The sequence below is a fragment of the Lithobates pipiens genome, unplaced genomic scaffold (assembly GCF_037356315.1).
Source record: "Lithobates pipiens isolate NorthernLeopardFrog02 unplaced genomic scaffold, aLitPip1_a1.2 Scaffold_19, whole genome shotgun sequence".
Taxonomy (NCBI): Eukaryota; Metazoa; Chordata; class Amphibia; order Anura; family Ranidae; genus Lithobates; species Lithobates pipiens.
Window position 1 is genome coordinate 474,403,387 of NW_027507764.1, and position 16,274 is coordinate 474,419,660.

Sequence of the window (16,274 nt, forward strand, 5' to 3'; positions counted from 1 at the left end):
ACACCAGTAGAATTTTGTTCAAAAATGTTTGTTTTTAAACATTTGATTTTCTAATGGTTAATGGGGTCAAATAGATGTTCGTTTTTGGATGTAGTGACAAGAAAATTTGAAAGAACAGGTTGGAATTGTATATATTGTAATGAAACCTGTTTAATATGTCTGGGATTCCATTCAAATAGCAGGTCTGGATGAACTTTTAAGGACTTTTATACAAAATAACTGACTGCGTAATATCAAGAAAGAATGGTCTAACAAAGGATTGTTCAGGATTTCCATATAAACATTTTAATGGAAATCTAACCATGTATAGCCATCTTAATTGATGTCAGCTTCCCACGGCTTCCAATACCATCTCTATGCTGATGACACCCAAATCTACCTATCTACTCCTCAACTCACTCCTTAAGTCTCCTCTTGCATTACTAACTTACTATAACTGACATAGCACGGATGTCGCACCACTTCCTTAAACTAAATCTCTCTTAAACTGAGCTGATAATATCCCCCCACCCGTGCCCCCCTCCTCCATTACTTGTCCATCAAGGTCAATAATGCAACTATCAATCCCTCCTCTCACTAGATGTAATCCTAAACTCCTGAACTGTCCTTTCTGCCCCAAATCCAATTGTTGTCAAAAGCTTGTAGACATCACCTCTGTAACATCTCTAAATTTCGCCCCCTTTAATCACCAAGCTACTCGTTCACTCCGTTGTTTTCTCTCCCCTTGCCTATTGCAACTCCCTTCTCATAGGCCTACCTTTCCATAGGCTACCCCCTCTTCTGTCTATCATGAATGCAGCTGCCAGACTCCTCTACCTTACCAACCACTCAGTGTCTGCCACCCCTCTCTGCTAATTCCTACTCTAGCTTCATATAGCCCAGCAAATTAAATTCAAAATACTAGCATAGAAAGACATTCACAACTCTGCCCTGAGCTACATCACCAATCCTGTCTCCAAATTTTGCCCAAACGCTACTTTAAAGACCCCCTGCTCTCAAGCTCTCTTGTCTCCTCCTCCCTTGCTTGTCTCTAGGACTTCTACAGTGCCTCTGCCATCTTCTGGAACTCTCTGCCTCAAGCCATCCCACTATCTCCCACCTTTTAAGGCCCCTTTCACACTGGGGCAGTGCGGGCGTCGGTGGTAAAGCGCCGCTATTTTTAGCGGCGCTTTACCGTCGTTTTAGCGGCAGTCTGCGGGCGGTAGCGGGGTGGTTTTAACCCCCGCTAGCGGACGAAAAAGGGTTAAAACTGCCCGCAAAGCGCCGTTGCAGCGGCGCTTTGCTGGCGGTATTGCCGCGCTGTCCCATTGATTTCAATGGGTAGGAGCGGTGAATACACCGCTCCTTCACCGCTCCAAAGATGCGGCTAGCAGGACTTTTTTCACTGTCCTGCCAGCGCACCGCTCCAGTGTGAAAGCCCTCCGGCTTTCACACTGGAGTGAAAGGGGCCGTTTTTTTTCAGGCGCTACACAGGAGCTATTTTTAGCGCTGTAACGCCTGAATACCGCCCCAGTGTGAAAGCAGCCTAAGCAATCCCTAAAAATTCATCTCTTCAGGAAAGCCTACAATGCCTCCAACTAATCGTTTATCACTTTCATCAGCTCATCCCTCACAGTTAAAACCTTTTGTACCACTTTCCCCACCCTATTAGATTGTAAGCTCTTAACCCTCTTGTATTGTATTGTAACTGTACTGTCTCCCTTTTTATATCGTAAAGCACTGCGTAACCTGTTGGCGTTATATAAATCCTGTATAACATTAATAATAAATAATATTAGATGTACAGGAGGTGGCTTTGCAAATGGTAAAGGGAAGACTTACAGTGCCTTGAAAACGTATTCATATCTCTTGAAACTTTCCACATTTTGTCTTGTTGCAATCAAAAATGTAAATGTATTGGAATTTTATGTGATAGACACAAAGTAGCATATAATTGTGAAATAGAAGGAAAATTATATATGTTTTTTCTTTTTTTTTTTTTTTTTTACAAATATGTGAAAAATGTGGCGTGCATTTGTATTCAGCCCCCTTTACTCTGATACCCCTAATTAAAATCTAGTGGAACCAACTGCCTTCAGAAGTCCCCTAATTAGTAAATAGTGTCCACCTGTGTGTAATTGAATCTCAATATAAATACAACTGTTTTGTGAAGCCCTCAGAGGTTTGTTAGAGGACCTTGGTGAACAAACAGCACCGTGAAGGCCAAGGAACCCACCAGATGTTGTGGAGAAGTTTAAAGCAGGGTTAGCTTGGAAAAAAAGTCCCAAGCTTTGAACATATCACAAAGCACTGTTCAATCAATCATCCAAAAATGGAAAGGGTATGGCACAACTGCAAACCTACCAAGACATGGCCGCCCACCTAAACTGACAGGCCAGGAAAGGAGAGCAATAATCAGAGAAGCAGTCAAGAAGCCTATGGTAACTCTTGTGGAGCTGCAGAGATCCACAGCTCAGGTGAAAGAATCTGTCCACAGGACAACTAATAGTGCGCTCCAAAAATCTGGTCTTTATGGAAGAGTGGCAAGAAGAAAGCCATTGTTGAAAGAAAGCCATAAGTGCAGTTTGCAGTTAGAGAGAAGCCATGTGGGGGACACAGTAAACATGTGGAAGAAGCTGTTCTGGTCAGATGAGACCAAAATTGAACTTTTTGGCCTAAAAACAAAACTCTATGTGTGAACACACCATCCCCACAGTGAAACATGGTGGTGACAGCATCAAGTTGTGGGGATGCTATTCTTCAGCAGGGACAGGGAAGCTAGTCAGAGTTGATGGGAAAATGGATGGAGCCAAATACAGGGCAATCTTAGAAGAAAACCTGTTATGCCGCGTACACACGATCGGATTATCCGGTGGACTTGGTCTATGTGTGGGCTCCGGCGGACTATTTCTTCCCAAAAGTCTGGCGGACTTAGAAAGAAGTTTTGACTCAAAATTGTCCGCCGGACTCGGCAGTCCGGCGGACAATCCGCCCATCTGTGTACTAGTCTGCCAGACTTATGAAATTAACAGACTTGCCCACACACGGAGTAAAGTCCGTTAATTTTTGAACGCGGCTCCAGGTAGACGGAACTAACGAAGGAAGTGAATGTCGCCACCTCCATCGGCGAGATTGGGGAAGCCCTATTCCCCTAAAGAGGAAGCCCTATGCCGAAAAAACGGCATGGGGGTCCCCCCAAGGTCCATACCAGACCCTTATTCAAGCACACAGCCCGGCCAGTCAGGAAAGGGGGTGGGGACGAGCAAGCGCCCCCGTACCAGGCCGTGTGCCCTCAACATAGGGGGCCCCCCACCCCAAAGCACCTTGTCCCCATGTTGATGAGGACAAGGGCCTCTTCCCCACAACCCCGTTGGTTGTCGGAGTCTATGGGCAGGGGGCTTATCAGAATCCGGGAGCCCCCTTTACACAGGTTTTTAAAATACTTTATTAGACAGCTCTGGGGGTCTTCCCTTTTTCCTTCTTAGGGGTCTTCTCGCCGGACTCCTCTGCTATCTTCTGCTCTTTTGCTAGCTCTTTTGCTAGCGGAGGAGCCCGGCTATCTCCTTAGTTGCTGCCGCCGTCCAGGGGTCTTCTTCCAACTTCGGGGTCTTGTCCCGCTCTTCGAGGGTCTTGTCCCACTCTTCAGTTCTTCTTGCCGAGCCTCCGCTTTCTTCTTCCAGCTCTTTAACTAGCGTTAGCCTGGTCTTCTGTCGCTTTCACCGTCTCTGCCGCCTTCTGCTTCTTCTTCTTCCGATGTTGACACAACACTCTATGGCCGCAATGGCAGGGACGCGTTGTGCAGTGACTTATATAGGGACAATGGGCGGGGTCACCGGGTGATGTCACATGGTGACCTCACCCCTTATGATGCCATAGCCCGGCGGATTGTCCACCAAACCTAGTCTGGTCGTGTGTGGGCAGGTCCGCTTGTTCGGAAAGTCCAGCGAACCTCCGCTGCAAAGTCCGGCGGGCTGTCCACCGGACTAAGTCCGCCGGATAGTCCGATCTTGTGTACGTGGCATTAGAGTCTGCAAAAGACTTGAGCCTGGGCTGGAGGTTCACCTTCCAACAGGACAACGACCCTAAACATACATAAACCAAAAGAACGAAAGCCTACCAAGAAGGTCAGTTAAGTAGCACACCACTTTATTATTACTATATAAAAATATTTTATTGTAGAAAAACTCTACACATACAGCCAGATCTACAATTGAAAGCTTTAGATCAAAGTATATTCATGAGTTAAAATGGCCCAGTAAAAGTGCATACCTAAATCCAGTTGAGAATTTGTGGCAAGACTTGAAAATTGCTGTTCACAGACACTCTTCAGCCAATGTGACAGAGCTTGATCTATTTTGCAAAAAAAAATGGACAAAAATTTCACTCTCTAGATGTGCAAAGCTGGTAGACACATTCCCAAAAAGACTTGCAGCTGTAATTGCAGTGAAAGGTGGTTCTACAAAGTATTGACACGGGGGTGCTGAATACAAACGCGTGTCACACTTTTTAGATATTTATTTGTAAAAAATGTTGAAAACCATTTATCATTTTCTTTCCACTTCACAATTACGTGCCACTTTGTGTTGGTCTATCACATAAAATCCCAATAATATAATAATAATATCCTAATTCAACTGTTTCTATAGATACATTTATCTCTAAAAACAGGTGATTTAGAAAAAGTTAAAACTTGTATCAAATATGATGGCATAATATATCCATTATTAATACAATCTGTTTTTTATAGCATAATTGTCAGTTTACTTCAACTATACTTTTATCTGAGCAAATATAAAAGGTTATTCCTTAGCACAGCAAGTATAGGCAGCCTTGTAGGATCAGAAACCACAATAAAACATATAATTAATCAGAAGTTGTTGGAAAGTGGGCAAGAGCAAAAAGCAGCTTTCACTTTGGTAAAATAAACGTAAAATCCTGCCCTTATTTGCACTTTGGACCTTTTTCCAAATGTGTAGTCAAGTGTCCATATGTACATATTTGAATGACCTAAAATGATACTACACCCTTAAAATAGAAAATGACTATGACTGCACAGCTGTGGCCTTGCTTAATGTATAACTACGTATAGTTGAAAAACCTATGATAAAAATGACTTGGGGAAAGTCAGACAGTTGCCATGTTACCAAAACGTGTCCTTGTTTTACACCTATAATTTAAACTCATATTAACGGAGGACAGATACTTTTTCAAGTTAAAGAAACTGCTGAAGAGGTGAGAAAAGCCTCTCGGAGGCCAACATGGCAGCTCTGGTGTGTCGAGCAAGGGCCAAAATAAGTATAAAGCAGAATATAAAACCTCTTTTTGGATGTTCAGGGGAAAAAAATCAGCGAGCGGGAAATTGCATTAATAAAAATATTTGTGAAAGAACAAGAGAAAATAGTTTTGTAGGATGCTGCCGTAAACTGAATTGGGGCAACAGTAAATACATTGTGATTAAGAGAAAACCGCTTGTGATTTCCATTTAACACCTTGCCTGTGCTTATTACAGAGGTCATTATACAAGGCAGGTGTTTTGTTAGGATAGCAGGTTCCTTCTCTGTGCTGACGTTCATTTGCTACAGTGGGGTTGATTTACTAAAGGCAAATAGGCTGTTTATTTTGCTTCAGAGCTTGGTGTATGTGGAAAAGTTTTGCTTTGTAAAGAATATCCAATCATCTGCAAGAAAATTTAAAAAAAAATGCTTTTTTTGCTTGCACATCATAGGATGGTGGAAGTCAGTGGAGCTTTACCTGATTCCCTAAACTCTGGGCCAAATTCCCATGCAAAGTGAAATTTCCCTTGCAAAATGAACAGCCTATTTCCCTTTAATAAATTAACCCCTCTATTCTTTATTTATTTTTTAAATCAAACCTTGGTCAGTGTTGTACCACTATGTAAAAGCTTATCAAGCTATCACTTGTCCTCTTGTCCTAAAACTTACCACCAGTGTGTTTTATTGTTTGTGTCAATTATTTCACTATATATACATACATACATTTCACTATATGCACACCTCAGAATCCCTTTAAAAGGTTTTAAATGCCCAGGGGGCAAGAACGATTGACAATCATATGACCACTGGGCTTGACTGCTACAGTTCTGGCAGCTACGGATTGTTAGCGGGGATCGAGAACTATCTTTGACAGCTTTTTATCTTCATGTAGAATGGACTAAGGCTGGTCATATACGGAGCACATTTTTTTGGCTGCAGGAAGGAAATTTGCTTATTTCCCCATCAACAGACAGTGTTGACGGGCCATTGTCTTCTCTGAGCGGGGGGGGGGGGGGGCAGGGGAAGCTGCCCCCTCCGGAAGAAGACACTGATTATTGCTAGCGGCTGTAGCAGCTAAAACCCAGTATTCTGGTTGTACCCAAGTTGCTCGATCGATCAGCTTAGTACATGCAAGGGAAGGGAGAAAACAGCGCAGACCTATGGTGTAGTAAAGGAAACCAATAGCTTTATTAAAAACAAAATCTTATGTACTCACAAAGAATGCTTATAGTCCACGATACAGAGAGAGCACACACAACACAGTCACAAGCAAAGGATGGATGAGCAGCCACAGTGGCTGGATAACTGTGTGGCCAGCTGACAGGTGAAGAGCTGGGCTGGATGCCAGAAGTTGATCCTGCTTGGCTAGCTCAATCCCATGGACAGCTCTCAGGGGACAGTGGTCTCCTGTAAAAGTAGGAACGCAGGACGCATTTCAAGGACTCCTCTTCTTCAGCTTGGTACATTCAACTTACCCATACACAGTTCAAATCTCGGCTGGTTCCTACTGACCTAGCTGAAGTTCAAACTGTGTATGGTCGGCCTTAGGACAGGTAAATACTTCTCAAGTTGTCATTTCTGAGTGTGACCTTGTTGGGAAGATTGCTACCTCACTTCCTGTCCCTGAGACTGTAGGCAATAAAATTAGAGGTGCTGTTGTCACTGGGACAGTAAGACACAAAGTAATAAAACCATGGCACAGGTTCTATCCTTTGTCTTATGGCTTGCTATGGGAGGCTCTCAGAAGGAGGGGGGAGTCAGGAGCACCGTTGGGGGACCTGAGGAGCAGGACTGCTCTGTCCAAAACCATTGCCAGAGCAGGTAAGTATGACATGTTATTTTTAAAAGAAAAATGGGTTTACGATCCCTTTCGTAATGTATTTTTCACAGAATTTTGATTTTTTTTTTTTCTATGCAAAGGGACACAGACAAATGGGAAAAAATGTCAGCGATAGACAGAAGTACAAAAATGTAAAAAAAAGATTTAATCATGACATTTTATGCATGATATTATTACATGTATTGGTGTACGAAGGTTTGATTTATCACTGAAAACATACTGAAGGGTAGAGTTACCTTTAATATCAACTTTAATTTAAGGTACTTAAATGTAGAATGATATAAATGTGACCTCATCACTTTCTTGTCTCCAGTCTGAGATTTGTCATTATTTTCTGTTTTGCAGGTATGGGACGTGGAGCTTGAACGATCTGCTGAAGAATGGGCATCTACTTGTTTATGGGAACATGGTCCAGCAAATTTGCTTCCATCCATTGGACAGAACCTCGGGGCTCACTGGGGGAGGTAGTTGATTTAATTCTTAGCAATACCAAATGATGATACAGTATGAGATGATAATCTATAACATTATTATGTTTTTTTCCTGTATAGATACAGGCCTCCAACCTACCATGTCCAGGCTTGGTATGATGAAGTGAGAGATTACACATTTCCATATCCACAAGAATGTAACCCCTACTGTCCATTTAGGTGTTCAGGACCTGTTTGCACTCACTATACACAGGTAGGGTCATGCTTATTTCATTCTATTTTTTAAAGGATATTTCCATCCTTGGAACAATTTCAGCGAAGCCTTTCTATGGGAGTGTGATTGGCAAATATCTCGCCCTCCCCTCATTAGTTCACCTGTCCACTCTTTTAGAACATCTCCATTAAAGTCCACTGCTTATGTGTACTGAACAGAGGAAACCATTTCACACATAGAAAGTGCAGAGAAGAGCAATTCAACTGATGAGGCATGGAGGAGCTCAACTATGAGGAAAGATTAGCTGAACTGAATTTATTCCCTCTTGACTTGAGAAGAGGAGATTAAGGGGACATATAATTAAAATGTATAAATATATAAGTGGTCCATATAGTGAACTTGCTGTAGAGTTACTGTATTCACTTTCAGGCCATTGCAGAGGACAAGGGGTACACTTTACCCTTGGAGAAAAAGATTTAACCTTCAGATACGGAAAGGCTTCACGGTAAGAGCTGTCAAAATTGTGGAATAGTCTCCCTCAAGAGCTGGTTCTGGTCAGCTCCGTAGATTGTTTAAAAAAAAGGCCTGGAATCTTTCCTAGATACACATAATCTAACTGGATATTAATATTTTGAGGTAATAACACACCAGGGATGGTTGATCCAAGGAATAGTCGATTTCCTCCCAGAGATCAGAAAGGCCCCCCCCCCCCCCCCACTTGGGGTTTCTTTTGCCTTCCTTTGGATCAGCTATGAGTATAGGATTGTGTAAATGGGGATTTTCAATATCTTTTTCTTGTTTGTTGAACTAGATGGACTAGTTCAACCTCACAAACTATGTAACTATATGGGTTGTGTTATTAATTTTTTTGTACATTCAAAATATACACTGTACAAATGATTGTGATTTTGAAACTAAACATAATCTACTTAGTCATTTATTGTGTTTGTATTTTCCCATTTAGGTGGTTTGGGCAACGAGTAGCAGAATTGGTTGTGCCATAAACCTGTGTCATAACATGAACGTTTGGGGGCAAATCTGGCCGAAGGCAATATATTTAGTGTGCAATTATTCTCCAAAGTAAGTAAGATTTAATTTGAATTTCTATTCCAAAATCACATAATTTAAAGTACAAATATATTGTGTTGGGTTGTTGGTTGCATTTAATATCATAAATCTCACAAGTGGATTTTGAAAAATGTTAGATTATATCAAATTGAATGCAGAGTTTTTACATGAGAATTTCTGAAAATGCAATGTTCTCCCTAGGTGATCACTTTAAAAAAAAAAAAAAAAGTAGTGTAAAATTCACCAAGCAGTGCAAACCTTGCAGAAATCTTTATAAAATCTATATTTTCACCTCAAACATACTGTATATGAAAACAGCACATCACTTTGAAGCTACAGTACAACTAAAGACATCTAGGTGAGTCTATGACAGTCTATACTGTTATCCAGGGGTCTACAAATTGCAGCCCGGGGGCGGGATGTAGCCCTTTTGCTTGCCTTTATCAGGCCCTTGAGACACTAATAGCCCCACTGATACAAGGTACTATTCCTTCTACACCAACAATTGGGCACTATTTTTTCTACACCAAAAATTCATCCCACTGACACCAACTGTAGGGCCCTATTCTTCCCATTCACACCAATGATGAGGTACAAATCCTTGTCCTGATACCAACAACAGGGCACTATTCCTCTCATTCACACTAATGAGGGGCCCTATTCCTCCCAATGACGCCAATGATGGGGGCCTATTTCTTCCCCTAATACCAACAATGGGGCAAATTTCCTCCCACTAGTATCAAAGATAGGGCATTCTTTACCCACATTGACGCCAGGGCATTTTCTACTCTTGCTGGCCACAATCCTGCCCTTTCAAAGTGTGAAGGACAGGAAACTGGCCCTTTGCTCAGAAAGTTTGGAGACCTTGGTCTTTACCAACCTCCGACAACCAGGGTACCATGGGGATGGCTTTTGAAATCTTTAGGGGTGCCTTGGCAAAATACCTAAAAAATTGCTCAAAATTTGTGCAGCATTACAACCTTTGGTACCAGCTAGGCCAGCTGCCTGTGTGAATCCTTGTTTACAAGAAACCCTAGAATACTAGTCTGTACCAGTGTGCAAAGGTATATTGCTTTTTAAAAGTAATTCCCTCTAGTGTTGGGTGTCCTACAGGTGTGGATGTTGCTATGTTATGGAAAACCATTTAGTTTAGTTCTTTACATTTTTGAATGGGGTGCCTCCAGATTGTGTATAATTTTTTGTGCATCATTTTAAAGGGTGTCTTGACTATAAAAAGGTTGGGAAACACTTGTCTAACGAAGCCAAATCAAGTTACTATGGATACATAAGCCTCATAAAGGCTCACCGTCTCCCCCCTCCCAGACACTGCAGCTCACTGGGAATGGGAATCCAGAAAGCTGTGGTCAGGGCTAGGTGTGGCCAGGTACTTATTTATAAGTTTACAGGCTTATGAATAGGCAGTGATAATGCTAATGGCCACACCTGCTATTTAATTTTTTTTATCCCACTGTAGTGCAAGCACAGCCTATGTAAGAGTGGCCACTCTGATCTGAATTCAGGAGCAGTGCCATACCATCATAGGAAACATTATGGGAATTACTGGCAGGCTTAACAGGTATTTGTGGGACTTCACAAGGGAACTAAAAGATAACTGGAAGTGCGGTTGCACTTACCGTATGTTCTGCAGCTTTTAATGGAAGACCATAATTCTACTTTGAAAATAAGTGTTGGCCCAAAAATGATCCTTCTACCTCTGGCATGCATAAAGAGAAAAGTGTCACACAATTGGTGGTTAAGTACATATGTCAGACCGAGTATTTGATCTGCTTCATAACCTGTACTGCAGCTGGGATTTGAGAGCTCTGAACACAGAAATGCTCACAGCTGAACATTTCTGGGTTCATTCAGCCTAAAGGAGATTGGTGAACTGCAGTTCAGATATCTCCTCCCATTCTTCATTATGATTTCTCCTGCAGCAGACCTTGGCTCACTGAGGGGCAAGATGAGTCCTGTGGCTACTAAAAGTGAGCAGGATTTGCGGTGTTCTCCACAAAATCTGTGAGGCACAACTTCCAGCAAACCCTCAAGGGAGAATATTGCAATGAGTGTCAATATGATTTTAGATGTGAAAAGAAAGTACATAGGAGCAGTGCTGGGCAGCTCTTGGAATCTCTTGCACCGGGGTTAAACACCTATAAATGTGCCCATGTGCATGAACCTTAGACTGGTATTTTTTGGCCAAATACTTTTTAGGCTTGCAGAATCCATTTAAATTTTTCTCCCTGGCAGCTGGGCAAAGGTTGCTGAATTCTGCAAGGAATGTGGATAGTATTAAGAAACCACTTCTGACTGTGCAAATTTCACTTTACTGTAGTCAAACTAGAGAAAGATGATATTGCTTTTAGTTACTGCCTTTTGTACATTTGTACTTTTTGCCTTTTTCTCATTCTTATTTCTTGTACAACTGTAGGGTGATACTAATCTTTAGTTTCTCATTCATTTTATTTGTTTGCCAATGCCAAGAATAAAGAATTAGTAGTAAAAGTAAATATTGGTTTACATTATATATTTTTGTTTCTAAAGAGGAAACTGGTGGGGACATGCACCATATAAACAAGGCCGTTCTTGTTCTGCTTGCCCACCCAGCTATGGAGGAGGATGCAGAGACAATCTTTGTTACAGAGGTAAGTTATGTGATATTTAAAGCTGAATTATGTACCCAAGTTTGATTTGCAGTTCCTGTACAGCAGAGGGAGAAGCAACCAGCCAGGTGTACTGCAATGAATGCCCATGTGCGAAAAAGCAGCATGCTGAAAGGAGGAGACAGCAAAGTAGCAGAGATATTAGCTCCTGACTCTGCTGCTTCTCCTTCAACTTTTCTAGCCACATGCTGGGGAGAAAGACAAAACTTGTAAGTGTAACATAACTGTGGAAGAGAATAATCCTGTCTACTGCACTGCCAGACGGGACTGGATGGACAAAAGAATGCAAATCCTTTGGCAAGCTATCATATACAATATGTATTTCATATGTGTATATAGCAGTTTGCTTCAATATCAGCTTTGTTTAATCTTTAGAAATATACAGTCATTTTACATACAATACTTTTCTGCCTACATCATGAAAATTATGATACAATTATGATCTGTTATACATAGGGTCAGTTCAGACACATTTCTGATTCATATAGATGCCACCAGGTGTAATCACAAACCAGTTTCTTGAATCTTTCAAAGATACGTATGGTGAGATGGAGCTTAATACTCTGCCCACCTGCTGTGGCTTTTATGGTGGTCTTGCATTCCACTAGATTTCCCATGTGTTTTGCATTTTAGATTATACAGCAATGGGAACAAAGCTGCATAGCAGCAAGGTCAGAGCCAGGAACTCAGGCATGCAGCTCCACTCAAGTTCCAGAAGCCAATTCAGTCTATAAACCCCTACCCATATCTGAAATTGCCATTTTGGGCAAGCTAACCCTTTAATGTCCTGAACTAACATCTTTATTAAAGAACTGTGCAAAGCATTGATTGCATCTTAACTGTCCACATAACATATCCTCCATGTAATGTCGACAACACTATTTGAAAAAGTAAACAGCTAATAGGGTCTCAATCACAGTTTTACTTATGCTTATGAAAGATTAAAACAAAAAATTGGACATAATTGTTATAATGCCTACCCTTTTGCTTTAAGAATGAATGAATCCACCTGTGTTCAGTTTATTGAGGGTTTGGTGATTCCTGTTTGAAATGTAGTGAATGTAAACCAGAGCGGTAAATCTAATTGAAGTCTATGGAGGAAGAGGGGACTGTTAGTAAATTCTGGTAATTTTTTATACTGGTAGGCGAGTCATTGCCAAAAAAGCACATGAGAAGCTGGGCATTTGCAAAGGGTATATGTACCAGTGCCTTAAAATTGTATGTGGGTGTTACAGAACAGTATGATTTTCACAGACCGCCTTAATGGCAGTGCAAATTTTGCTGTGGAAACGGTTTTACTTTAAAGTTATCTTGAAATACATAGAGCAGGAGAACCCCAATCTAATTAAAGTGTTTCTAAAAAAAATTTAAATAACAAAAATTGTATACTTACTGCTCTGTGCAAGGGTTTTGCGCAAATCGGCCCTGATCATCCTCTTCGGGGATACCCTGGCTCCTTCTCCTTATCAGGTGCCCCCACGGAGACCTGCATTCCCTGGGGGCCCTCGTGCATTCTCATGAGTCTCACTGCTGCGTCTATTGACACAGACAGCAGGACTTGGCCCCACGCCCTCCCCCCAGCTCCTGTGTGATTGGATTTGATTGACAGCAGCGGGAGCCAATGGCTCCCACTGTTGTCAATCTATCCAGTGAGGTCAGAGATAGTGGCTGGAGCTGCTGGGCTTGTGCTTCACGCTGGAACGATCGGGTTCAGGTAAGAAAAAGGTGGGCTCTGGGGTGCAGCTGCAGCACAGAAGGTTTTTCTATGCATTAAGGTGAAAAACCTTGAGACTTTACAACCCCTTTAATTTCAATCCAGGCTGCTTTTTCATGCTTGTTTCATAGGGTGGTAATAGGCCAGCTTTGACTGCCAGATAGAAGTTGGCCAGTGGTTCAATGAGGTCATCCCTGTTTTTGCTGATGCAAAACTGTACTGCCACTGACTACTTTGTAAAGTAAAGTGTAAACATTGGCAGATTTAAATGTGCAAGACTAGGTTGTAATGTATAAGAAGAGACATGAAGAACAAGCTTTTTTTTTTTTTCTTTCAAGAATTAGGAGACTGCAGATGAGGCAGTGTAAAACTGGCCAGGAGCAGGACAGTTTTGATGAACAAGACTAGGCCAAAATGTGCTAGAGACATAGGACACAGGCAGGTGTTTTCACTTAAGAATTATGAGACCACAGATAATAAAGCAGGGTAAAATTGGCCAGTAGCCGTTTTTATCATAAGGAATAGGCTTAACCTCTAGACGCTGACCACACACAAATATATGCGTTAGCTCAGTGGGTGGGCCTTAACACCGAGCGGTTGCATATATAGTATGTAGCTCTGTTAACACTACTTACTGTGCTAAGAGTACACTCCCAGCATGGTAGTTGGTGTGTACCGGAAAGCTCCCAATGCATACTAGCGATTGGGAGCTTTCCAATCATGTAACTGCTGTGACAGCCAATTACAGTGGTCGTCACATGACCCGAATGCTGCCTCCCGGCTTTTAGAACCCTTAAAGGGCCTGTCGGCGGGAAGGGGTTAACTGTTATATGCTTAACTTTTTTTTTTCTTTTCTTTCTTTTTTTTTTACAATGGGGATCGGTAAATACCGTTCTTGTACTTTTTTCCTTTCAATCGATGCAGTAGAATGCTATGAACAAATGGGAGCTCTAAGTATAGATAGCCAGCTGCACTTTGAACACTTTAAACATAAAAAGGCTCTAATAACATAACCTAAAAAAAACACTATACCCCCAAAGAAAATGAAAACCCCAAAATAGGCTCCTGGGTTTAGTAACACTTTAAAATATGCCTCTAAACATCCAAATGTGCATGTACAAATAGGATAACATCGCTGTTACTGGCAAAATGAAAAACTCCTGTAGAAGCAGCATTTTTTAAGCCAGTGTGCATTGAGCCTTTTTGTGTAATTTAACCTACTTCTAACGCCAACTTCCTTTTTAGTTTTAGGACTTCAGTAAAAATTGGTCTCAACCCTGTCAGACTTTATATGGCCATAGGTGTCCCACTGTGGAGATTTCACTACTTGTCCTGTAGACCCAATGGCAAATGGCAGGATATTTCTTCAATGTGAAGGGGTCTTCCTCTAAGACAGTTGTCACCAGAACAGGTGCCCCAATGAAAACATATTTGTTTATTCCTGTTCTGGGAAACAATCAAATACTGGGATTTTCCCATCACTGTTTGTCCCAGTAACAATGATCAGCAGGCAAATAGAGAGGGTGAATCTACCCAGCGAGGATAAAGGCAGTAATAATAACTGTACAAGGATTCTAAGCCCTTGTACACACGGTCGGAGATTCTGACGGAATGTGTCCTATCGGACCGTTTTGTCGGATATTCCGACTGTGTGTGGTCTCCATCGGACTGTTTCTGTCGGAATATCCGACGGACCAACTTTTCCAACTTGCCGGTAAAATTTTCCGACAAAATGCTCCGATCAGACTTACTCCGATCATGTGTAGCCTACTCCGACGGACAAAGTGCCACGCATGCTCAGATCAAATTCCTAGACCAAAGCTATTGGCTACTAGCCTGAATGTAGTCCCGTCGTAACGAAATAACGTCATCACATTATGTACAATTGGATTTTCCGACAACTTTGTCCGACCGTGTGTATGCAACATCACTTCCGGACCTCTTCCGGAATTAATCCGTCGGAATTACTCCGACGGATTTGGTTGTCGGAATCTCCGACCGTGTGTACAAGGGCTAATACTTCTAGCACTATCTAAAAAAAAGAAAAAATCCATAGCTTAATATGCACTTTAAGAGCTCAAAAAATGGATATATGTGGGATAAGACGCCGACCCAGTACTTCAGATGTAAATATGGATGTGTATAGCCTCAGCCAGCGCTGCTCCTTCCACGCTCCCTGGCATGTTTCGTCCCGCTTGCCAGGGCTTGGTCACATAGTGTGACCAAGCCCCCTTAGGTGGGGGCGAAACATGTCAGGGTGCATAGCTGAGTCTATAAACATCTGAAGCACTGGGTCCGTTTTGAGCGGCATCTTGCTCCACATATGCCCACGCTTCTGAATTTGTGCCTGACGCCTGCTCTCACTTTTTGAATACCGGCAGGGACACTTGCTACCTTCCAGCTTTGAGCAGCACTCCAAGTCTACATGTGATCACAGATTAAACAATTTATTATATATGGAAGATTTGTAAACGTCTCCAGCTTAAAATCTGCATAAACTGGGTCTGTTTTTTTTTTTGTTTTTAAATCTGGAGGTCTTTAACCACTTCCATACTGCCAAATTCCAGCATTCCTCTCCTCCTACATGTGTGAATCATATATTTTTTTGCTAGAAAATTACTTAGAACCCCCAAACGTTATTTAGATTTTCTTAGCAGAGACCCTAGGGAATAAAATGGCAATTTTTTTCTGTCACAAGATATTGGCGCAGCAATTTTTCAAATGGGATTTTTTGGGGAAAAAATTATTTCATGAATTAAAAAAAAAAAACCCCCATAAAGTTAGCCCAATTTTTTTGTATACTGCGAAAAATCATGTTACACCGAGGAAATAGATACCTAACATATCAAACTTTAAAATTGTGCACACTCCATAGGTTATGATTATTTTTTTTTTACAGGTAACCAGTTTAGAGTTACACAGGAGGTCTTGTGCTAGAATTATTGCTCTCGCTCTATCATTTGTGGCGATACCTCACATGTGTGGTCTGAACGTCGTTTACATATGCGGACGCGACCTACATATGCTTTTGCTTCTGTGTGCGAGGGAAGGGAGTGCATATATTTATTTTTTTAATTGTTTGTTTTATTTTT

The 16,274-nt window shown here is 41.7% G+C and overlaps 1 protein-coding gene across 1 annotated transcript in view; it reads left to right on the forward strand.

Moving 5' to 3' along the window:
• Positions 1 to 16,274, forward strand: part of CRISPLD1 (cysteine rich secretory protein LCCL domain containing 1) — a 104,413-nt gene that overhangs the window by 48,606 nt on the left and 39,533 nt on the right. Inside the window, exons 3-6 of the mRNA XM_077492888.1 lie at positions 7,438 to 7,556; positions 7,644 to 7,776; positions 8,702 to 8,817; positions 11,350 to 11,450. Of these exons, the coding sequence (XP_077349014.1) occupies positions 7,438 to 7,556; positions 7,644 to 7,776; positions 8,702 to 8,817; positions 11,350 to 11,450 (469 nt within the window). The remainder of the gene's footprint in view (positions 1 to 7,437; positions 7,557 to 7,643; positions 7,777 to 8,701; positions 8,818 to 11,349; positions 11,451 to 16,274) is intronic.